The sequence below is a fragment of the Periophthalmus magnuspinnatus genome, chromosome 6 (assembly GCF_009829125.3).
Source record: "Periophthalmus magnuspinnatus isolate fPerMag1 chromosome 6, fPerMag1.2.pri, whole genome shotgun sequence".
Lineage (NCBI taxonomy): Eukaryota > Metazoa > Chordata > Actinopteri > Gobiiformes > Gobiidae > Periophthalmus > Periophthalmus magnuspinnatus.
In genome coordinates this window covers 5,676,245-5,701,948 of record NC_047131.1, presented here as the reverse complement: position 1 = coordinate 5,701,948, position 25,704 = coordinate 5,676,245, and the positions used below count along the sequence as shown (strand labels likewise).

The 25,704-nt window shown below is 36.9% G+C and overlaps 2 protein-coding genes across 2 annotated transcripts; one reads left to right on the top strand and one right to left on the bottom strand.

Annotated features, from left to right (window-relative positions):
- Positions 1–1,019: 1,019 nt before the first annotated feature.
- Positions 1,020–12,319, bottom strand: LOC117372479 (dynein axonemal intermediate chain 4-like). Its single transcript, XM_055222549.1, has 17 exons — positions 12,240–12,319; positions 11,081–11,216; positions 10,313–10,467; positions 9,447–9,556; positions 9,235–9,379; positions 8,878–9,017; positions 8,368–8,529; positions 7,750–7,935; positions 7,072–7,274; positions 6,446–6,532; positions 6,225–6,370; positions 5,527–5,648; positions 4,771–4,892; positions 2,538–2,633; positions 1,871–2,097; positions 1,170–1,320; positions 1,020–1,084 (listed from the first exon to the last, which is right to left on the bottom strand). Exons 1-17 carry the CDS (start codon positions 12,317–12,319, stop codon positions 1,046–1,048), a joined length of 2,307 nt encoding a protein of 768 aa, XP_055078524.1. The 3' UTR covers positions 1,020–1,045.
- sh3gl3b (SH3-domain GRB2-like 3b) lies at positions 11,905–24,569 on the top strand. Its single transcript, XM_033967927.2, has 10 exons — positions 11,905–12,362; positions 14,124–14,192; positions 14,597–14,669; positions 15,185–15,331; positions 16,818–16,951; positions 17,534–17,692; positions 18,295–18,398; positions 20,654–20,772; positions 20,974–21,024; positions 21,548–24,569. Exons 1-10 carry the CDS (start codon positions 12,318–12,320, stop codon positions 21,757–21,759), a joined length of 1,113 nt encoding a protein of 370 aa, XP_033823818.1. The 5' UTR covers positions 11,905–12,317; the 3' UTR covers positions 21,760–24,569.
- Positions 24,570–25,704: the final 1,135 nt, after the last annotated feature.

Sequence of the window (25,704 nt, the reverse complement as noted above, 5' to 3'; positions counted from 1 at the left end):
TTGTAACAAAAACTAGCATGCTAACACACACTTCCTGATTATCAGACATTAAAACGCTTTGTAGTTAGATGCAAACTGCACGCAATGGACATATATTGATGTCAGGAGCTGCTTATACACTAAATGTGCACTTGTATTTGTACTGTAAAAACAGATGTATTTTAAAAATGTCATTGTACAAAAGAGATAATCGTTTGACAGGTTGACTAATAAAATAATAGTTGCAGCCCTAAACTCTATAATCAGACTACCACAGTTTGGAAACCACTGACTCGCTGTGCCCAAAGAAAATCCACATGACATTCCCTGTGTGGAGCCCGTGTCCCAGAGCATTGGATAAGTTTGAGGAATGTGAGGCTTGTCTGTGCAGCTCGGCCTCTGTCTGAACACAGCACTGGAGCACACACTTTGTCACTCTGTAATATAGGACTATCAACTCATCTGGGAAAATACTCACGATCAGTATTTATGGGTTTCAGAATGATGAAAAAATTACAATTAACAATTTAAAACAAAATGATGAAAAGTACTCAAAATGTTGCATATAATAGGAGCCTCAAATCCATGAATGAAGTACTACATAAATAATACTACAAACCATATGCTAAAGTGACTTTTTTGAGCTTTTAGCAGTGTTAAAATATGGATGGCATTTTATAAGCACAGAATTCACACATTCTTTTAAATTATAAAATATGAACCAATGCTAAGATAGATAAAAGTAGTTTAAAAAGATTAAATAATGCATAATATATTTACTTTGTTTTTCCCATTAAAATAAAAAAAATATGTCTGGTCTTATACTTTGGTATAGGTTTAATTTATTATTCTGAAATATAAGACAATGTATATTTAATACAGTACATTTGGGGGGAACTCTTAAAAGCCCATTTAATTCATTGAAGTCACAAAGGGAGACCACCCCCTCTAGTGGTCTAAGGTTAAACTACACAGTGCTAAATACATGGCTGAAATCCCTGTAACACAGGTGTAATATACTTTTGGTAACGGAGATGATACATTTGTCTCATGTTGTACATTCAAATTAAAATCCAGATGAGATAACGTCCTCCAATTTTACGACCTTAAATAAAATCAAATGAAATCTATATTTATCAGCATCTTGTTAAACTGGTTGAATACATAAATTATATCTGAGTATTGTTTACCTGCCCGTCGCTGCCGACCCCGAGGTTGTGGAGCTGGTGAACTTTGACCTCTCCATGTGTGTCTCCCACGACAACAGTGTCTGCCTCTGAACAGAACTGCACCGAGGTGAACTCCACAGCCCCAGCTTTGAGCACCAAGGCGGGGTCCAGACTGAAGAGGCACAGTATTGTCTTATTTATTTGTATAAGTTATTGATACTTTTTGGTTGGTGTTATCAATATTCCCTGGGGGTGTGAAACTAGTTGTATGCACTGTTCTGTCTAAAGCTCTGTTGGAGTTTTATTTTACCAATCTGCCTATAAGGAACTGACTTAGTTGGAACTACAACAGTGGAGATGATTTGTGCTCTTAAATAAGTCACTCTCACCTTTTCTGTTGAAAATCAAACCCTTAAACATGACATACATATTGATCACAGGCTGCTGAAAATGTGTTGTTTAAATCCTTTTTGTATTTTACTTGAGTTTTCAGTCTGAGTTGAGTTTTTTTTCTTAAAATGTATTGCTTGCTAATGTGTGCATTTGTGTCTTCATGGTAACTGCCTGAACATTCTACCATAGAGATACATGTAGAACATCCCCAGCATGACACCACTGCAAGGTATGCAAGTCAATCCAATTCTTGGCAAACTACTGATCCCAAAAAATATATAATATACATGATTAGTTATAATATATGAGATAAATATTCTGTAACTCACATGCTGATTTTTAGATCCCATATCTCCAGTTGTTCTGCCTTTAGAGCTGCAAACACAGTCGGCCATTTTGGGGACCAGCGGACCCCATAGACCGCAGTCTGAGAGGAACTGAACCCCAGGATCGGTTTGGGATTGTCGCGCCTCCACAGCTGCACTGTCCAGTCAGAGGAGCAGCTCAGGAACAGGTCAGGAGAGAAGGGGGACCACTCGATACTGTTAACTGGAAGCTATGGACAACACAGGGACAAGAGTCAAAGTAAGATCAACTAATCCAGACTTTCCTACTGGGTTAGTAAATAAACACACAAACTAGAGTGAGTATGTTTTCATTGGGTTTGATGTGGGGAAAATTGTGGCTAGCTAAACAATTGGGTCAGATTTCATATGACAAGTTGGACAACTCTTCACTAAAATAAATTTAACTTAATTATATTTAAGGTTTTACTAAAAATCTTGTCACTACAGACCTTATTGTTTCATGTCACATTTCTTTACTTTTTATATCACTGTTCCTAAAGTAACTCGATTCTGAAACAATTCCACTATGTCTCCAACTCTACCTCGGCGTGACATAAACAGTATAAGACTCTGAGAGTGAGCAGCCATTTGCATGCATTTCTACTACATAAAATAAACACTCTATAAAGAATTTATACACTGTACTTACAAAGTGCTTTTCATAAGTCTCCAGAAAATACGGCCTAAAAACGGAGCACAAGTGGATGAAGCCATCTCTGGTCCCAGCCAAATAAATGTCTGAATCCTGCAAGAAAAAGCAAAAAACAAAAAACTTATCAGTATGAAACATATGATTGTGAAGAAACTCTGTATTGTAACCAGTGGTGGAAAGAGTACTGAAAATATGTACTCAAGTACATGTGCTCTTATTTGGCTAAAATGTACTCAATTACAAGTACTGGCGGCAAATTTGTAGTCAAGTAAAAGTATAAAGTCTCCTCAAAGTACTAGTTTCAAGTTAGTTTTGTATACAATTTAGTGGGTCTGTAGGCCTAGTCGTTTAGTTGATTAAAGGATTTTTCCTGTTGTTTTGTTTTTGTGTGTAGGCAGCACGGTGGCTGACTGGCAACACTCATGCCTCACAGCAAGAGGGTTTGGTTGGATCCCCGGGTCGCCAGGCCTTTCTGTGTGGAGTTTTTTCATGTTTCTCCCCGTGTCTGGATGGGTTTCCTCCGGGTACTCCGGTTTCCCCCATCAACCAAAACATGAACGCCCTTCGAGACAACTGTTGTGATTTTGGGCGTTACAAAAATAAATGAATTGAATTAAATATAAAACAGATTATCATTGTGCAAAAATGGTTGTTTTTGCACTAACTCCTGTGCAGGTGCAGTCCTGTGAGTGCAATCTGGGTCAAATACATACACTCACCTGAAGGATTATTAGGAACACCATACTAATATGGTGTTTGACCCCCTTTCGTCTTCAGAACTGCCTTAATTCTATGTGGCATTGATTCAACAAGGTGCTGATTCATTCTTTAGAAATGTTGGCCCATATTGATAGGAGCATCTTGCAGTTGATGGAGATTTGTGGGATGCACATCCAGGCCACGAAGCTCCCGTTCCACCACATCCCAAAGATGCTCTATCGGGTTGAGATCTGGTGACTGTGGGGGCCATTGTAGTACAGTGAACTCATTGTCATGTTCAAGAAATCAATTTGAAATGATTCGAGCTTTATGACATGGTGCATTATCCTGCTGGAAGTAGCCATCATGGTCAGAAACAATGTTCAGGTAGCCCGTGGCATTTAAACGATGCCCAATTGGCACTAAGGGACCTAAAGTGTGCCAAGAAAACATCCCCCACACCATTACACCACCACCACCAGCCTGCACAGTGGTAACAAGGCATGATGGATCCATGTTCTCATTCTGTTTATGCCAAATTCTGACTCTACCATTTGAATGTCTCAACAGAAATCGAGACTCATCAGACCACTCAACATTTTTCCAGTCTTCAACTGTCCAATTTTGGTGAGCTCGTGCAAATTGTAGCCTCTTTTTCCTATTTGTAGTGGAGATGAGTGGTACCTGGTGGGATCTTCTGCTGTTGTAGCCCATCCGCCTCAAGGTTGTGCGTGTTGTGGCTTCACAAATGCTTTGCTGCATCCTCGGTTGTAACGAGTGGTTATTTCAGTCAACGTTGCTCTTCTATCAGCTTGAATCACTCGGCCCATTCTCCTCTGACCTCTAGCATCAACAAGGCAATTTCGCCCACAGGACTGCCGCATACTGGATGTTTTTCCCTTTTCACACCATTCTTTGTAAACCCTAGAAATGGTTGTGCGTGAAAATCCCAATAACTGAGCAGATTATGAAATACTCAGACTGGCCCGTCTGGCACCAACAACCATGCCACGCTCAAAATTACTTAAATCACCTTTCTTTCCCATTCTGACATTCAGTTTGGAGTTCAGGAGATTGTCTTGACCAGGACCACACCCCTAAATGCATTGAAGCAACTGCCATGTGATTGGTTGATTAGATAATTGCATTAAGGAGAAACTGAACAGGTGTTCATAATAATCCTTTAGGTGAGTGTAGATACGTAATAGTTTTGAGAACTTTTATCACGCCTCCTTTTTAGTCAGCTAATTGATCGGCAGGACATGTCTTTAGTCAACTGCAGCTCTAACTTTTAGCTACATTTTAGATTAATCTCTTATATAAAACTTGAAAACTGGATTAAGTGTTAAACCAGTCCACTCCGTTGTTTGCTATGGATCAGACCTGGATGACTGAGGGTCTACACAGACATACAACTGCATATCTAGAATGAATATCAAATTAGTATAAATATACATACATTTTACTCAGTTACTGTAACTTGAATATTTATAATTAGTTACTATCCAACCTTGACTTGATCGTAACTCACCACTGGATGGAAGTGGAAGCAGAGCCCTGGAGCCTCGCTCCGTCCCATGATACTTTGAGACTTCTTCTTGGTTGTCAATGTTTCCTTTTTACTATTTTTCACATTTTTTAGCTGCAATAAATCTACATACAAAAGTAGGAAATACATAACAAACCATTTATCATAGACACTTTAATATCCCATGTCATCAGAATGTTAAAAAGTCCAGAATGAAGGCGACTGGAGGCTAAAATAACCCCAGACTAGTATATTTTCTATGATCAACTAGTATAAGATCATGTTTTAAATGTTCATAATATAAGATTCAGTTTTGAATTTCCAGAAAGGACAGTTGGTTTGCTTTTCTGTTACATATTTGATTTTTCTAGCCTCAAAATTGTATTTAAGCCTCAGAAATAGTATAATATGTGCTAAAGTATGTAAGATATCTGTAGATAAAACCTGAACCTGAAACCTGAAAATCTTCATCAAAAAAATGTGTGTGTAATAATGTCCTGTTAGATAAACAAATAACACCAACACAATCGTAAATCTCTTTAAATCAGGCTTTGATATCATTCACATGTAATGTACAGGTAAGTACTTTTTATCCACCAAATGATTATTTTCATATTTTGTGATTTTCTCAATTAAATTGCATTATGTAATTTAATTTTTGCCTCCAACTGCATCTGGAGCTTAGAATGTTTTTGCTTAGACATTTTACAGGGTCTATATTTAACATTGCATAAATGTGAGTGTGGTTTGTTCTGGTACCTGTGCACTTTAGGCCTTCGGAGCCCAGGAGCCAGGTTTTGATGAGTCCATCCAGCGACACAGAAACTAAAAGCTGTTTGGTCCAACTCACCAGACATACCTGCTGCAAGTGCTTCTTAGAGCTGTCACCGCAAAATATATAAATACATGTCAATCAATCAATGTCAAGAAGTCATCTTAAAAAATAAAATAAAATAAAAATGAAAAGTCAACATTGTCTCCTAAATACAATTCATCACAAGACAATACATTTTGAACATATGTAAGGTCCTATATTAATTTCTATTGCTTTTTACTTTGCTGTTTTCTTGTCAAATGTTAGCTAAGGTGCCCAAAAAACTTTAACAATGTATAATATAGGGTATTTAAGAACCTTACAATTGGTTGTACCACACAATATGGAAAAAAAAGATTTTTAGGGATGAAAAAAGTGGATTTTACTTTTACTAAGTATTTAAACAATGATAAATCTACTGGGATTTTCAATTTTTACATTTATTAAAGAGAAAATACATGAAGTGAATAGCTATGTAGGTAAAACAAAAATACACTAAATACAGATGAGAAACAAAGTTCATTGATCTGTAAGATGCAGTTGTCACGTTGAGTTACTGAACTAGTGCTGTGGTTGGTTTGTGATAGAGGAATAAAGTTTGATTTCATTGGACCTGAGTGTTGTTTAGTGGGATCGTACTTACGAACTACTAGCTTTGCAACGTCTGCTAGCCACATTATAGATAGCCACTGTGCCGTCCATCATTCCCACTCCCAGATGAGCGGAGACAATTGGAGAGAAATCTAGAGTGGTCACTGCACTGTGGCTGTAAATGACACGCTCCGGCCACTAGACAGCACCACAACCACAAATTTCAATACTGCATTTTTAATTTGGTTGAAATATGTAGGTAGTGTTTGGTACCATGAGATTTTTGAGAGACCAGACACAGATGAGTCCGGGGGTGTTCTTGTTATTGGCAGAACTGTCGTAGCCCACCGCCAAGATGTCCTAAAAAATCCAAAACACACTACAATCATCCAAAAAATGTACACATAAACAGCATTAACAGTGCACTATGTAGCTTTTCTTGTTTAGGGTCTGTCACCTGCCTGTTTCCATGGAGATGTTATTGCTTTGCATGAAATGTTCCATAGTATGTAATATAACCAGGCCAGGTTACAGGCCAGAGCTGTGAAAAGGAGACCCTGTTCATAGTAAAAATTGAGTTTTTTCAAGGTATTTTTGAGCAATAAAATGCTAATTTTATAATGATATGCTGTGGAACATTCCAGGCAATGGTTCATCTAATAAGAGACAAGCAGATGACGGCCAGAGACGTTACATAGTTTACCTTAGCTTAAGTTTAAACTTTTTCTGTCTAACGTGGGGTAACTGATTTGTCCTTGTTCAGAGCTGGTTTAGTCCTTGTCTAGTGCTTGTTTAGACCTGCTACAGTCCTGGCTCAGTTATCATTTTGACCCTTATTTAGTCTGTTTAAACCTAATTAATGCATAAGCCGTTTTGTGTGATCAGTGCATGGACATTACTGCTCTCTCCTTGTGCCTGGACAAACTGGTGACCACACAGCCTCTAGTGAGCTCACAGCTGAAGGACCAAAGCAGGCTCATAGTTGTAGCTGAAGGATGGTCCCCAGAGACAGCAGTGGTCACTTCCTCTTCATCCTTCTCTTCCTCCTCTTGCTTTTTATGTCCCTCTACCTCAAGGAGACCAGCCTCTGCTCGGTATGGGTCTGACAATACAAACACATTTGTTATGTACTAATTAATTAATACTCACTCAAGTTGTGGATTTGTCTTCCCATAATTAAAATAGGGCTGGGAATCACAGAACACAATACATGGCTCATGATAGAATTCATACATAATAAAGTAATAATTGATATATTGTGCATGATACTAATAACAGTTTAATAATTAAATACATTTCACCAACAGTATTTCTTTGTTAAACCACTACCTGCATATAAATCTAATACAAAATATGCCCATTTTAATAATCAAAACAATGAATATGTCAAACGCATAAACAAGTTTCCTTTATCAAAATTGTGGCACTGTCAAAAAATAACAGAGTAAAATGTACATTGATACAGCAGCCCACAATATCAATACTGTTTCACCAAATATAATATCACAATATATGTCTATTTTAGCTCATCCCAGAACAAACAAAAGAAGAAAATTTAATCTCCTCATAAACATTACCTGGTAGAGGAGCAAGCTTTCTGTACAAGGCCAGTTTTGGTTGGAAGATGTTTGCCACGACGTTTCTCTCCATGACCAGGAGCGAGTGCAGAAAGTCCTTAGAGTTCATTACAGTCTGAGGCTGAGGTTCGCTCTGAGACCCGTCCATGTTATAGTCCATGTCGGGCAGAGAGCTGACCAAGCTGTCTACTCACAGATACGCACACACACAAACACACACCAACACACACACAAAACTAGAATTATCATGTTAAAAATTATTGCTCTAATCAATTACAAAATTGTAACTAAGGTTGGTAAAAGTGCCAAAATTTAGGTATGAATCAATGCTAAAACTAGTATTAAAACTAGATCCTTATTCAGCAAGTATCAATACTGAAAATCACATCGATTCATCGTCTTCCTCTTTTTCCAAGGCAGCAATCTTCCCTTTCCACACACTTCCTCCAGCTCTTCTGGGGGGGTGCCGAGGTGTTCCCAGGCCAGGAAGCTGGCCAGGGAGCATGTGAAACAGATGCTTGAGCACCTCAGCTGCGGCTTTACTCCGAGCTCCTCATGTATGACTGAGCTCCTCACTGTAACTCTAAGGGAGATAAGGATATGGATCTATCTACCTACCTGTGTCTGTGCTGCTGCTTTTGTTCGGTCTCTCTTTGCCTCCCTGAGACATGGTCCTGCCCAAACTCTCTGTGAGTTCTGACTTCTCATTGTTCAATGCAGCAGTGGATTTACTCAGTTCGTTCACACAGTCGTAGATATCCCAGTTTGTCACCAGCAAACCTGTGAACACAACAACAAATAATACTCATGAGAAATATTAGATTCAAGATTTTTGCTTTAAAGAAGACAGATGGGGGGTATTACGGTGGGTATTAATTCAGCTATACCATTTTACTTGTGTAGTGTAAAATGCAATATTAATCTAGTTCAAAACTACAGAACTGAGGGCCCCCCCACGCAGAACGCCATTTCACTGAATTATCATTTACGTGTTTTTATGATTAAAAAAGAGATATGAGACCAACCACAAAGAACATAACTTTCATATAACTATAAGTGAGTTTTCAAGATGTGTCTTTAATTTTTACCCAAAAGTATAATGTATTTAATAAGAAGAAAATGTGTAACCTGTTTCAGCTGTGACCACTGCATCCGTCTGGATGCTTATAGTTTTACGTGCATTGTCGAAAGTCTGCATCCCTCGCTCCTTGAATGTATCATTTCCAAGTTTAGTCTTGCATAACTCAATGTATCGACGATTACTCTGTCTATAACAAAACAATGAGATGGAGACAGTTTCCACATTGAAATGGTTTGGATATGTACAGAGAAGGGAGAGTGAACATATGGTACAGAGGGACAGTGAATATATGGTACAGAGGAGGGACAGTGAATATATGGTACAGAGGGACAGTGAATATACAGTACAGAGGAGGGACAGTGAATATAACTATCTCAAATTATGTGATTTAGTATTTTTGTCACTTCTGCTCTTCGGCCTCCTCCGCATCCTCAGGCAGCACAGAACTGGGGATGTCCAACAAGGGAATAGTGTCTGTCTCACTCAAACAAATGTTCACCAACGTCTCCAAAATATCCTCCATCACCTCTTTCATGCTATCTGCTTCCTCTGACAAACAAACCGAACCATATCAGCTGTAACTCTATAGGCAGATCACTCATAAAGCCACACCCACCATGTTGAAATCTCAGAGGCCTTTGCAGTTCAAAAACAGAGAGATTTTCCTCTTGATCTACACTCAGAAAGCTCTTGGTGCAGTGGCTTGTGGTGTCTGCAGGGAGAGTGCTGAAAAAAAGAGTCCACACGTTACTGTGATTGGTTAAATCCACCTATCACTGACACAAAGTGAGGCTGACCAATAAGAGGACTGGGTGATCTGTATTTGTGCATAGAGTCTGCTTCTTTCTAGCAACTTTGGGCTTCTTTTTTGTGGAAAGTTGCTTGCAAATTTTGAGTGTTGTGGATTGCTGTTTTTGGGGCACATGTATGTCATAAAAGCTGTGTATTTTAACCTTCAATTTAGTTTCACATTAATAGACTCAGTAATTACTGAAATACAATCTGTTAATGTTTTAAATGTGTTAGTAATAGTAAATATATGACTACAGATATGCAAATCTCATTAGCACCTGTTCAGCAGCAACACACTACATTTTAATTGTTGCTTCTTATTTGGGCTTATTTTTGTGGGACTGTGGCTGCATGTTTTGGGCTTTCTTCAAAGGCTCAGTTGCTTGTTGCTCTCTGAAAATCTGGCAACCCTGAGAACCATTAAAACACAATATACCAATTTTTCACCAACATAAAATATTGCCACGGGGATCCGATTAAATCATGATTCGGTGTTTCTCATAAGTCCTATGTTTTTGTATGGGATGTGATGAATGTTCCGAGAAAGTTCAAATAACCTTTTTGGGCTCAGTAAAATAATACACAACTGGCTGAAAATGTGACTTCAGAAGTAACATTAAACATAACTTTGAAAAACCTTCTCAGAACATTTTGGAAACCAAAAACTGTTAGCTGTTTTGTGTTATATACGTCGCATTGGAGTAAACAGTGATGGTTTCTGTGTGGCCCAAGTCTGAGTCTGAGTCGCTGCCTTCGTCAATAAGAAACAGGCTTCGTTTTGGGGCGCCAGGATCTGAGTGAGTGAGCGGGCGAGGAGTCACGTCTTCACCATCCACAACCCAAACCTGCAGGAGACAAGATTATGAATTTGAAACATTTTAAAGTAGTACTTTCCATGTTACTAGTAGACTTTTTTGTATAATTAAAACATTATATGCTACAAGAGGTGTAATTACAGTATGACGTGATGGTGACTTTAGGTGTAGTGACATAAAAAGCCACTAATGCTGGTGCCACTAAGCTACAAATGAGTAAACAGACTGATAAAGATATGATAAATATGTCTAAGGGAGAAAATGTCATTTACAACCTGATTCTTGCTTGGACCAAGTCCTGTTGTTGTGTTCTTAGGCAAGACACTTCACCCACCTTGCCTTGTATGAATGTAGTGTTTGGTACTTTTGTGAATACAGTATGGAATGAATTAATAAATTATTTTTAACATTGAATTGCAAGTTTGTGTTATTTTTATTTTTAGTCACAGCCCATATTTTTAGACAACATGCAAAATTGAATATTCAGTATCTATCTTTTTTTCCACTCCTATATATTTCATAACCTTCCAGATCATATTTTGCCCCATCATTTTATCTAAGGTTAAGCCTTTCTAATAGTAATTTTATCAAATTCATGCGAGGCTAATATAAACTGTTGAAGTGTAGGCTCTGAACACCTCACCATGTTTTTTCCCTTGGCATGACTGAACTGTTTCTTCTTGTATTTCAAGCTGCTCACAGACTTTTTACTGACAGCAGATCCAATACTGCCTGAACCATAGGAACTGCCACTGCCTGTTGAAGAACCTCTTATTCCCCTAAAACAAAGATTTTTAAGCATAAACTGCAACATTAAAAACATTGCTAACAGTCAAGGTTAGCTTAATTTAGCCTATTTTCTGCTAACAATTAATTATTGTACCCTTTCAACAAGCGAACCGTCTTGTGTTGTTCCACATGTTTGTTCATTTTGTAGATTTTGATGCATCCTATAACTTAAAACTGAGACAAAAACATATTTTTTCCTTATTGTTTGATAAATGTTATGAATAAATTATCCTAACTTTGAAACTAACGGCTAAAGCGGGCGTGATTTTGTTGCCATGAAAGCGCGTGAAAGATGTGTAGAGGGCCGTTTTACCCAACCTGTTTATTTATTTATTTTATTTTTTTACCAAATTAAAGATTGTACTGGTACTGTTACTCTAAAATGGCCAATTATATAGACTTAAGTCGCCATAATATTGGCATTTACTTAACATTGTTGTCGTTTTAAAGTCTGTCTCTCTATGTCAACCAGTTATGGACGATGATAAATAAAGTAAAAAATCAAGGCCAGCTGTTTGATAAAGCATTGCCACAGGCGCCACTTTAGTTTTAAGCAACCTTATGTGTTATTTTATATCTTATGCTGCCGATAATAACTCAAATCCAAGGCCCTTTTACGTTATTTCAAACTAAGACACTTAAAATATACGTAAATATGCTTCTGTGATCTGGCAACCCGTGCGTCCTGCTTTGGCTGTTTGGATTACATGCGCTCATGTTTGGCTGGGAAAGAGGCAAGATTTGGGATTTGCATGTTTTATTTCGGAATTCTGGACAGTTTTGATAGTACAAAAATCGTTAGCATCATTTATAGGATTATTTTGCACGCTGAAACATGCAAATCTATTCATGTTAGTCCTCATTGCGCTGCAGCAGTTGTTTATTATTTCCCCCTTTCGCGTTGGTCAGATAAGGTTAATCCGAAGGCTAGATAGTGTTTTATTATGTGCTTCTCGGTGTTTCTCCTGTCCATAGTCCACTGGAGGTGTTAGTGGCTCATTGTTTTGTCTCACGCCGGATGGAAGCGGTCTGTCCCCGGGTACTGCTTCTCCTCTGCCCGCCTGATCGTGCCCCTTCCTCGGATAGTAATCATGTCGGTGTCCGGGATGAAGAAGCAGTTCCACAAAGCAAGCCAGGTCGGTACACAGCTGCTGGTTTTCAGTGTTGTTTTTACCCTTTGCTATCTAAGATTTTATTGTCTATTTCCTCTTTCTTCATGTTTTGACTGCGCCACATGGCCTGGTTTTGGACTAAACACAATCACACCACTGCAACTAAAATAGCAGCATTTCTATTCTACCCATTTTTATAAATAAAAAAAAAAAAAAAAGAACAACATTATAGTTTTGTTACTATTAGTCACATTTTAACTCTTTTTTCTTTGTTGTTTGGTTGACTGTTATTATGTAAAATATGTCAAAATGAAAATAAAATTGAAACTAAATCTTGAACAGTGTTTTGAGAAGGGATTACTTTGTATGTATTAGTCATAAAAGACAGTGTAGGTACTTGATAATAAAGACAATGTAGAGATCATTTGCAGTCTTGAGTTGCCAGTTTAGAAATTGATCAAAGTCAAAGTAATACCATCTGAAGTTTTTGCTGATGTTGTAGTTAAGAATACGTTAGGTGTAGTATGTGTGCAGTATGGCAATCTGGCTCTAAGTCATAGTAATTAAAACTAGTAGCCTAAGAATAGCATAGTAATTGGCAATAGTAATATTTTGCAGCACATGGTCATGTTATGTCTATAAAATTCTCCAGTCCAAGTGGATTCATTGGATTGCACTATGTTGAAAGCATCACATGTACAGTGACAGTTACAGACCCACAGTTGTATAGAATAAATACAAACACACAGAGGTTATTAATGATTTTGCTTATTAAGTCCAAAATTAGCCTTGATTTAGTCTTGGTTCTGTCTCTGTTAAGTTTCTATTGTATTTTTAAGATAGTAAATTAAAGCGTGGGATTTTGTTTAGTTTTATTATAACTAAAATTATTGAGTCATGAAGTATATTAAAATATCATACTAATATCACATATTGCAATATTTTCCAATTTCGTGGAGCCCCACACAGTAGTTTGTTCTTGCTCCCCATCAACCCCTCCATATTGGGTAAGACACTTTGAGTCACCTACGTAAAGAATTTGACCTTAAAGTGTCTCCAGTGCACAGTACAGTGCAGACATGCAGTGTTTGCATAGTGTTTAAACAGGTTGTCTGTCTTGTCCAACTGGCTCCTTTGCAGAGGACAAAATAGCCTGGTTTTGAGACCTGATTTAAGTCATCATTATTATTTATAAAACCTGCAAAGGCTGTAGTTTAGTTCTGAAATGTACGTGCTTCTTGTATTAGTTTAGCAGTTCATATTTCAGTGTTTTGTGTTTCAGCGCAATTCTCCTATAAGTGTGAACTGACTGTTGATTTTATTACATATTTATGAAGTTAGTTTATTCTTTGTTTTTCTCTGGGACGATGTAGAAATTTTTGCAAAAGAAAATATGATCTGTACTAGATTTAGCTGTGGCTACTTTCTATCTGCAGTCCTTGAGAATGTGCACAACAATAAAAATGCTCTTTACTTTACAATTACATTCCTAGATATTGACTTACTAACTAATTAGTAACATTAGCTCAGTAAGATGTGCAGTACTAAAATGTCACAGTTTCAAATACATATGGTGGTTTCCTAAAGTTACAAATATTCAAAATGATTTGCTGGTTTTACAGAAAGTATAGATTTAATTTCAATATTCAGAAACAATTTAAAATCAAATCTAAAATGTAAAAGTTAGAAGAATCACATTTTGACCTTAAAAGCTAATTGTTTAGCCATGTTAGGTTCTCAAAGGCTAAGTTGCTCTGAACTTTTTGTCCACTTCTGTCTTTGCAGATGCTGAATGAGCGGTTGTTGGGAGCTGAAGGAACCAAGCTGGACCAAGACTTCCTGCAAATGAAAAGGGTAAACAAAATAGAAACCCAAGCAGTTTCTAGGTACAAGTGCTAGTGTCTCAAAACATTTTAAAATGCTTTGAACTTATCCTAGTGAGCCGTATAATCCCACTTTATGTACCGGTACTAAATATGAAAAGAATTTAGCTAGGCTACTTACACCCAGGTGTAAAGATGAGACGGGAAGATTATATTACTGATTACTATATATTTATAATGTTGTTAAAGATATGTCAAATAAAAAAGTGTATTGTTTATAATAAATAAAATTAAAAATACTTGTTGTAAACTTCCAAATAAGAGTATAAAATTATATTTCTGCACTTTAGTGGGTAATTTTGGGTCATTTCACATTTGTCTGATACCTAAACGTCAACTAATAAATATTTAACACACTTGTGTTCTCTTCATTAGAATGTTGCGGTTATACATCACATGCTTCATGAGTTGTTGTCAAAAACGACAGACTTCCTCCAGCCAAACCCAGGTAAAGCAACTACTGTTAATTTGTCTATTGAGTATTTGATAAGTGTTATCGCAAAAACTGAGTCCCATTCAAAAAAATAAGTCTAGGCATGTAATTTGTTGTTTGTACAGCTGTGTTTTCAATCACCAAATCTGTTTTAGTTACTAATTTCTTCTTAATCAAATTCACACAACTGTAATTTCAAGGATTATCTAAAGTGGAGCTGGGACAAAGACAGTGTTCAAATATAAGCATTTTGTGATACAGTTTACAATTTTGCCCTGACAATTTTTTATTTATTGTATTTTATATTTTTGTTACCATTCCAGTACTGCTTTTTGGAAACTATAAGAAATGTAACTCACCAACACTTAACCCATTTTCTGTCCAATCCAAATGTAAAAGCACGGAGAAAAAATCTCATAAGATATATATTTTTGTCATATTTACATGATCTTTTTTTTTTTCGCCAGATCCCTAATTGCAAACCTGTATGTTTTGTAGTTGTTTTATCATTGCATTCCCTCACGTTTCAGCACACAGAGCCAAACTGAGTGTCCTGAAGACCATGTCCAGGTTTCGGGGACAGGGGACTTCAGAGGGGTCGTACCCGCAGGCAGAGGGCATGCTGGGAGATTCTATGGTGCGCTACGGCCATGAGCTAGGACCGAGCTCAGAATTTGGTAATTTTTTTTATGAAACTAAGAATTTGAACTAAGAATTGTCTGTCTGTATTGTCTGTCCACTCACTAGTATCACACATTTACAATAATATAACTTTACATTCTGTCAAAACTGCCTGTTATGGGCTTTCAACCAAAGTATAAGTGAGTAGTGTTGTTACTCGCAATGCTAAAATTCCAATACAAAAAAAAGACAGATTTCAATTATATGAAAACAAAAAATAATTTTTTTGGCAAGTGCATGTAATTTTCAACAGAAATATTAGGAACTTTTTAAATATTACATTGTGGTCTTATCCTAGTTGTGCTGTAGATGAAGGTAAAATAATAATAATAATGCATTAGGCGTTTTTCTAGACGCTCAAAATTGCTTTACAATTTTGTGCATTATTCATTCACTTCGCTCTTGGTATTAAGTTTCTATTGTAGCCATAGCTGCCTGCCCAATAACTGTCCTTGTTTTTAGCTATACACAGTTTACTGGTGTTGGTGTTGACTACTTCATACTAATCAACGCTTTGAGGTATTTCCAAGACACAGTACCATTTGTATTGTAAAGAAAATACACAATCTATGGTGTTCAAAGTACCTTAGCTATATTTGAATTTTTACCTTTGAGTTAGTTCATTGTTAAAAATTTAATAAAATGGTGATAAGGTAATAAAAGGTAATAAAAAAAAGGAAAAATATAAATTGCTGATCTTTTAAAAACAACACAATGTTCAGCTCTAAGAATTGGAGCATCACTTTTCTATTGTTTTGTTACTGGAAGACTTTTAAGTGTGACATGTAAAAATAGCAAGAGGAAGGAAATCTATTGACTGACTTCACATGAATCTCCGGCACAAACAGATCCTGTTCTTCTCCTACGTTATGCTACTATTGTCCCTTGGACTGTACAGTGGCAGAGTGGTTATCTTGCCTCTCACTAGGGACCACACATGTGGGCCTTTTTATAGTGATTTCATATTTGTCTGTTACTTAAACCTACAGTCTGTAATTAGACTGGCATGTTGCTTTCTCACATATCACCACTAGATGCTATCTACATTGCTGCAGTCTGACAATGTGCCAGCTTTGGTTTGACAGAAGAAGACCAGAGAGCACAGGTGAGCCTGAACAAAGGCCAGTGGAGGGGAGGAGAATTAGGTTAGTTTGCCAGCTACTAGTGAAAAAAATCAAATAAACTTAAAGATGGTAGCTTTAAAGCTGACCTGGCCCTGTTGTATTCTCTCATAACACCATTTGACGCTATCTACGTTATTGCTGTCTGACAGTGTGCCAGCTTTGGCCTGAAAATAAATCAAATAAACTCAATACAGATGGTAGCTTTTAAACTTCAACTAACACATATAAGGACATGTTTTAACTATTGAAACAACATCATATCTGAATGTTGTTATTAGGATACTTGTTTTTGTTGACATTGCTATTTTTCCTACAGATTCTCATTGATTACGGTACTTATGACTCTTCTCTTTTCCAGGTGGAGCTCTGACGGGTGTGGGTGAAGCTTTACAGCAGATTGGAAAAGCCAAAGAGGATCTAGACACAAACGTCAAATGTACCTTTATAGACCCACTGCAGCATCTCCACAACACAGAGATTAAAGGGATCAAGGTAACAACTCTTTGGATATTTTTCAGTGAGATGGCTAACACTAGCTTGTGAGTTTAATGTTTGAGGTTTGAGTGGGACTTGTTTAATGATGCAGATTGACTCACTTGTCATAGTTCTTAAGTAAGATCTTTATGGACAGACGTTTACCCAAGGCTGAACCAGGACTGAATCAAGATTTAACCAGGACAAAAAATGTCATGTGGTAATACAAGAAGTGCTCCCCTGTGTTTTTAAACTCCATACATCTTCACTAGAATCATTTGGATGATTTCAGCCCTAGAATTGCCACTTGTCACTACTGATCTAAAAGTAAAAAGAGCTGTTAACATGAAAACGACTGCTTCATGGCATCACAACGTGAACCAGAGCATTTTGAGCTTTGGAGATGTAGACAGACTAATAATAAAGGATTACTTAAACATGTGTGAATGAAACAAAGGTTGAGGTTACAACATTACAACATGTCTTGAAGCTCAAAAGAATCAATTTTGTGGTATATAGGACTTTTAAGGAAAAGGGGTTGGGAACCATTGGACTAAAGTATAATTTCTTTGTTTGTACTTGTTTATACTGTTTCCTCAGTACCAGTTGAAGAAGGTGAGTGGTCGGCGGTTGGACTTTGACTATAGGAAGAGGAGGAGGGGGAAGAGCTCCTCTGAGAAACTGCAGACGGCATGGGACAAGTTTCAGTCGTCCAAAGAACTCGCTGAGAGGAGCATGTTCCTGTTGCTCCAAAACGATGTGAGTGAATGCCAAAATTTGTTTATTAATAGATAATCATGATTGTTTATGTCACCATACACGTTAAAGACAACCTATTTGGCTTGAGTCTGTTATATAGTTATAACACTCGTGGATCATTTTTGCACATTTTAAATTGTACTATTCATCTAAAACAAGTTAATAAAAGAAACAAGTGCCCTGACTTCCACGTTCACAACTGTGGTGTAAAATGGGAGCTGCCATCACCCTTCGGGTGAGTGAATGTTGAGGGGAAACAACATGGTTAATGGTTAAAAGCTCTAAAAAGTCAATTTTGGTCAATAGGTCTGCTTTAAGATAATCATGAATGTTTTTAAAGTAAAAATATGTGATTGTTTTGTAATGTATAGTGGTCTCCAAAGAAGTTAGAAGGCCTGTACCTGATTTAAATGTATTCTTGTCCTTTACGTCTTTACATTCATTGTATGGTAAAAGCTGCAGGTAAAGGCCCTCTAAAACTCATATCTATTGTTGGTTCTATGCCAGAATTAATGTCACTTTCTTCATTCATAATGTTTCATACAGCACATACTAGAGAAATGACAATCTCTCTCTCTCTCTGTGTGTGCTTTCTGTTTCAGGTGGATCACTTGAATAATCTGTCGGCTCTGGTCACGTCTCTGTTGGACTTTCATAGAAACTCACAGCACATTCTTCAGGGCCTACAGGCAAACCTCCAGTCCAGGTAAGTGAGGTATAAACTGTTCTCATCTGAATCCACACAGTAAAGTCCTAATAACTGCTGGGACAACTTTTTAAAATGTGTCATATTTTGCATTTCATTGTCTATTAAAATGACTGCAGTATTTATTCTGAGCAATCAAATATCCTGTCTCATCATGAACCTTGCCTGGCGAGTTGGTCTCTCCTACTTTCTGTTCGTTCATACAGCACACCAAACCTCCGTCCTACTTTGGGACAATCTAATCACAGTGGTTAATTTCCATGTCGTGTCTCTCAAATTAGGAAGACATCTCTTCTTGTATCATTCAGAACAAAATGTATACCGTAAATTTCGGACTATAAGCCGCTACTTTTTCCACGCTTTGAACCCTGCGGCCTATACAGCAGTGCGGCTTATTTATGGAATTTTACTGGATAACGGCCCCTGGGGGGGCGCTCTCTAGCTGTAAACGTAAAAGTGAGACAGACGTGGGGAAAGATTCTGCTCTGAAGAATTCACTAGTTTTGATTTTGAACGATCATTTTGCGCATCATGAAATGGATATGATGCAGTTTTTAAGATAAAGAAGGAAATAGAGCAGGGGTCGGCCTTTAACACGCAAAGAGCCATTTGGACCCAGTTTCCACGTAAAATAAAACACTGGGAGCTGCAAATACTTTTTGACATCTAAAATGAAGATAACACTGTGTATAATAATAATAATGTAACGGAATAATGTAGGTTTTATTTTCATGGACAAGCTTTCTACACATGGCAGATAAATATGGCAAAAATAACTTCAATCATGTGATTATGTCTACTCTGCTCCGCAGTTTCTTTAAAAAAGAAAAAAAAACCTCTAAAGGCGTATCATTTAATCCCAGGTGCTTATTCTCCATGTGCCAAAGCAGTTTTGAAGGTTTCATTGCCTCATTTGCTTTTCCCGCATATTACGCAGAGCGGACTCTGCGTGAGAGTCACCTGCAGCGACAAACCCAGATTTTAAGTAGGCATTGTCTGTTAAATTTATCTTTCTTTTTCTTGGAGATCATAGTCTCCTCTTCTGGCTCCTCAGTTGTCCTTTTCCCCTTTGTTAAAAAGCTCTCCAAAGACTTTTGTTTTGGCTCATTTTCACTCGGCTGTGGCTCTACTTTTGGGCGTCGTGTCTGATGTGTTATATGTGATATGTCATCGCGGAGACAAGAGCAGATAATAAACTTGCTACTACATCAAATAGATTTCTGTGGCGATTTCCAGCAGGATTTTCATGATACATCTACGGACGAGCTTATTAGTGTGTCATTAGGGACGGATGAAAGTTGCTCCTGACCCCTGTGCGCACAGCGTCTGAAAATCAGGGCTCTTTACGCAGGACAGTGAGCTGTGTCTGTGTCTGTGTCTGTGAGACGTGAGACGTGTTTGTTTTGAACATTGTTCCGCGAGTGTGACGCTTATTTTGAGCAACGAAAAATAAGAAAATATAATTTTATTTTAAGATCATAATAATCTTCCAATTTAAACTACAACAAAAAGAGCTAACAGAAATAAAATACACTTCAATTAAATACTTAAAATTTATTTTCCCAAGCCACGCAGAGCCGCAGTATAAGGCTGAAAGAGGCGCATACGGCTCCGGAGCCGCGGGTTGCCGACCCCTGAAATAGAGCCACTGCACGTAAGCTCGACATCAATGAATCCAACTTGGTCAATGTAAAAAGATGACAAAAGATTTCAGAGGAAATAAAAGCAGATTTTCCGTGTTGGTGCAGCTTTATTTTCTAAACCTGCAGGTGTGTTCATCCCGTGTTGATGTCTGTTGGTGCCAATTTTCAGGCACAGTTTAAAAAAAAGCGTGTCGGTGTTTCTGTGTAAATATCTCATGTTACAATATGAAAACCTGCGGCTTATATTCAGGTGCGGCTTATATATGGACAAAATTCATTTTCTTTTCAAATTTAGCTGGTGCGGCTTATATTGAGGTGTGCTCTATAGTCCGAAATTTAAGGTACTTCTTTTACCTCAGCTATAGAAGAGTTTAGTTCTTCACGTGTTGATTCTGCAGAAGTCCATGCTTTTTCTTAGTTCTCTGTTTTTTTGTTTGTTTGTTTTTTATGTGTAAACAAAAATGTGTGACAAAAATGAAACATGTGCTTCTCCGATTGGTTAATCCACCCATTGGAAATTGTGGTGACAGAACACTTTTACAGACCCAAACGTCTTTGTAAAGATATTTCATGAATGTATTGTGTTTGCTCCAAATATCATCTGTTTTCTAGACTAACTGCAGCGAGTAACCAAACAGAAAGGAGGTACCGACACCGAAAGTCCAGAAGCCGCTCAGAGAACAGTTTTAGGTTTTACCAGCAGCCCTCAATCACCTCTGCTACATCCTCAGGTAACACTGCGCTTTCTTTACAATATAATAATAATAAAATAAAACCATAGTAAACACAATGATACGACTTAACTTTTTATCTAACTGAAATGGTCTTTCAATAATAACAGCAACAATAGTATTTATATAAAGGAAACTTAATAAACCTTTTGAACTTGTACTATTTTAATGGTATTTATAATATTTGTCTGTATGGAGCAGATCAGGTGATTGAGATCCCGTCCAGACCTGGCAGTCCCATCACATGTTATGGTAAGAATTAAACTACCTCTGGACTAAGTACGCCACCTACTTGTCTCCGTGAAGATAATATTCTTTTGCCACAGTAGGGCAATGAACATCTTTAAACATCAAGCAAGTATTGTTTTTAATTAGAACTCAGGTGTCACCTCTCCACAGATCCAACCTGCTTCCCTGTGGCACATTTTTGGCAAAGCAGTAGCAGGAGACAAGCTGATGATATACCCTATACCAGAAAAGTTTCATAGTGCAGTTTTAAGTTTATGTCAAGTTCATCATATTATCACTGTCACTATCACTATCAACAGTATAAGCGTATTAGGGTCTTTGTTTATTTTGGACACAGAGTTCAAATCTGCTCAATCTCACATCTCTCACTAAAAGACTCTTCTGACACTGACAAGTTAAGAAGGATATGGTGTTTTTTTTTGTTTTGTTTTTTAAAGTTAAAAATATTGTCACAAAGACTAAATGTAATATGTCCTCTGTACCATGTCTTCACATATTAACTCTCTCACTTTCTTTCTGTCCTCAGCTGACAGTGTTGCACCTCTGGATCAGCCCTGTTGCAGAGCACTGTATTCATTTAAATCTGAACGAGGCGAAGAGCTCAACTTTGACCCCGGTGACATCATTATCCTCACGAATCGCATCGACGAAAACTGGTTTGAGGGATCCATTGGGACCCAGTCTGGACTGTTTCCTGCCAACTACGTGGACGTCCTGGTGCCACTTCCCTCACAGTAAAGTGACCAAACACAAAAACATTAGCCATGAGTTTGTAGACACTGGATATGCAAAGATTTAGCTTCTCATTTGCACTTTTTAATTGCCTGGGAACCAGAATACACACTTATAATACTTTACAAAGATGTGAGTCTGGTCACCGATGAATCTCTCAGTTTAGATGGTCTCGATTGACAGTTGGATTAGCCAATCAGAGCTAATGCATGGTTAGTCTGTATCAAAACAAATGTATGTGAATTTAAAAAGAAAAAAAATATGAGAGACTGAAGAACGTTACGGATTTCTTTAGAATTTATGAGTGAATCACTCACGTTAATCTGAGGTGAGAGAAATGTGATTTTATTCAAAATAATGGGTGACCAATGAGCTCCTTTGTTTCATGTGTCACTGAAAAAAAACATGAACCTGATTGTACGACTGTGGGGAGAGGTGACCAGACTGATATTCCTCTGTATAAATAATACAGAGATATCATTCTGGACTTGCCAGGCAAACTTTTGAACACACATTAATCTACAGTGAAAGGGGAGAGTTTGAGCCATAGTTTAAGTAACTTTAGAGCACTTTAGTTGCTGGAAAGTCATATGGACAAATCAGGAGTGTGTAAATATATGTTTTTGGGAGGCGGTTTTCATGCAAAGCACACATACAACAAAGCAAACGTATTATTAGCTGAAAAAACAACAGTGAATGGTATTTTAAGCACAGTGGAAAAGGGTTACTTACTGTTTTATGAAGTTAAGTGCCACAAGATGATCCAAGTGTAAAAGCGATGAAATGTAATCTATAGGTCTAGCTGGAGTTTGTAAAAACAAACCTACAAGAATGTGATTTAAAGTAGGGATGGTCTTTTGGATTTTTTTGAGCTGTAACCGATATCTGATATTTGTCTTGCTGACACATGGGCACACAAAGACTTAAAAATATCGGTGCCAAATATTGGCAAAATTTTCAATATCACACTTTTGCTGATAACCAGTGTACCATCCCTAATTTTAAGGAGTTTGCTTTATCCTTATAACTGTTGTTGATTGGCGATTACAATGGTGCTGTAATTTTAGTAATACATTTGATTGATAAAAGATGCTGTACTACACTGTACATTATCATTTGACTCTAAAAATAGTATTGAAGTGCTTACAACCAAAAGGATCTAAAAAGTGTTGCTATATTCTACAGTCCAACCAGAATTTATATTATGTATTTTTTGGTTAGCTTGACACAATACTAACCACTACTACCAATACTAAAACAAGTACTAAAACAAATATGGAAACTGAAAGTAAAATTACAGAAATGAGACAACACCATAGCACAACGTTGAGATTAACTGTAAAGGTGAGATTCACATAATTATAATAATATAGTCATTCATGATACTGGTATAGCGGAGATATGGCAAATAGTTAAGAAGGGACTTTTCTTAGTTTAATATGTTGCTCTGCACAAATGAAATCAATGATGTCATTAAGTGTTTCAGATAGTGCTTGTAGATGGGGCTCATTTCTACTATAGATATAAAACTAAGTCTAGATGCACAGCTGTATTGAAAAAGAGCTTGTTCCTAGAGTATTGTAGGCACATAAGCTTTGAGAGACTCAGGTTAGATAGAACTGTTAATATCATGATTGTATTCTGCCTCTGAGCTGCATGAAATTACACAAATGTGAAGTTGCTTTTAAAACATTGTAAATCTGTAACATACAAACTAAAATAATGCTGTGGTCTCCAAACTTTCCTGGGAATGTATAGCTGCTGAATCTGGAGTAGCATTGAAACAAATTGAGAATAAAATGTGTAACTAAGAGGACCAAACCAGGTCTGCATCATGACTAAACCAGGATTAAACCAGGTCCAAACCAGCACTGTTAGGCATTCCACAGTTTGGGAATCACAGTGTTATTGTGAATGGAACATCAATGTACCTCTGAATGTGTCCCTTTAAATAACTATGAACCAAGGCCTTGTTTTTTATTTGGCTACATTTTTACACAAGTCAATGTGAATGAATGTTTTCCATTTTATACTTTATATTACACACTTTCATTTCTGCGTTCACTGGACCTAAAGTGCACTAGGAAGTCTTATCTTACTGTCAGTTGTGTTTAAGTCTTTATAATTCCAACTGATTTTCCCTCAAATGCCTCACTAGAATGACCCCCAATTGAAATTGAAATGTTTTTGTGAAGCTGAGACACTGTAGTTTTAGAATCTGCTGTCTGATTCATTCTCATTGTAAGTGGTAATAAACTATGCACAAAGGAACATCTGATTTCAGTTAACTTTCTTGGGGGTAAATAAGGAGGAGTAAAGCTGCTGTTTGGAGATGACAGTTGAGTTGACAGACAAAATTGAACTTCTGTTGAGACTTTACAATTCCCATTAAAAATTTTAAGCTAAAAACTACATTTCTGAACTTGTTATGTAAAAAAATGTCTAGGCAGAGTGCATTTGAAAATTATATTAAGAATGTAACAAATTAAGTATTTTGTGTATTTTGTTAACACACTAATATTCCAAAATGATTGATTTGTCTATCCAGCGTTGCATAGCGTGGTTATTGACAATTTAAAAAAAAAACGCTGTAACCCATGAAGACAATTTGAGACTTATAGTTCAATGATGTTTTACAATACTATGGAAGGAGCTTGTTACCTCAAACAGATGACAATATTAAATACACTGAACTTTTAGAGGTTCATTTTTCATTTTTAGTGGTGGTTCATGGTTGGTGATATCTAGGGTTGAGTAATGGGAGCAACATCTGTTCCTCAGCTGGGAGTTTTATTTTTCTAAACTACAGAAAACACTGTATTCTTATGTTTAGGTGGTGACACATACAGGTGAAGAATAGTGACCAAGTACTCACTTTAGTTTTTAAAATATTCTACATTTCGGGAGAGTAGAATTTAACAAAACCAGACCTTAACCCTAACTTGGAGATTTCCTTTTTACAGAAATCATTGTAAATGAATGTGATGCAATTTGTAATATCTTTGCTTTTTATTTTGTATTATAGCTTATATGTATATTTTTATTTCTGTGTTCACTGGACCTATGAAATATGAAGCACTGGGGAGTCTTAACTTTTTATATTCACGATGTAACTTGATCATTTTTAGGTAATTATACTTTCACTAACTTTAACAATATTAGTATTATGACTGTTTGTGTCCAGTATTTGTGTTGAATCAGTCGTTTATGAAATCATGTTTTATTTTCTACATTTTCCTTTTGATATGTTTTGGAAATGATTGTATAAATAAAAGTGTTTAGTGCAAAGATTCCATAAGCAATAAATGTTTCAAACTCAAAATATTGCTTGTTTGTACATCTGTGTGTTCTGCCTGGTTGAGAATTCAAATTTGAACTAAGGGGATTTCAAGAAAGCTCTATTTATATTTTTGTAGTAGTGATCTATTTATTAGTAACTTATTTGGTAAAGACAGAAATTAATGTTCTTATCACAATATTAATTCATGTTTTGTTAAAGGTGTGCTATGTATTATTCTGACCACCAGCTTGTCTCCATGAAAATGTTATTACTTTTGTCTTGAATGTTCCTCAGTATGGCATGAAACTTATCTATCATGTCAATTCAATTACAGGTGTTAAAGAAATACCTTGTTAAACATGCAGTCTTACTTTGAGTGGGCTCACCTCTCCATAGATCTAACCTATAATTTAGCCTGGTTGTGTCACCTGCTTGTCTTCATGGAAAAAAACATTTTAAAGCCACAATACTGTGGTACATTTTAGCAAAGTAATCACATATCAGTGGAGACTCTCCAGAAAAGCTCCACCTTGAACTATTTGTATTAAAATATGCTATTAAATTCCTGCCAACACTGAAGGACGTAAACGTCATTGCTCATAATATTAAAGATTAGACTAAAAGGAGGTTTAGGACTTTCACGCAACACTGCACAAACACACTCCATTCTT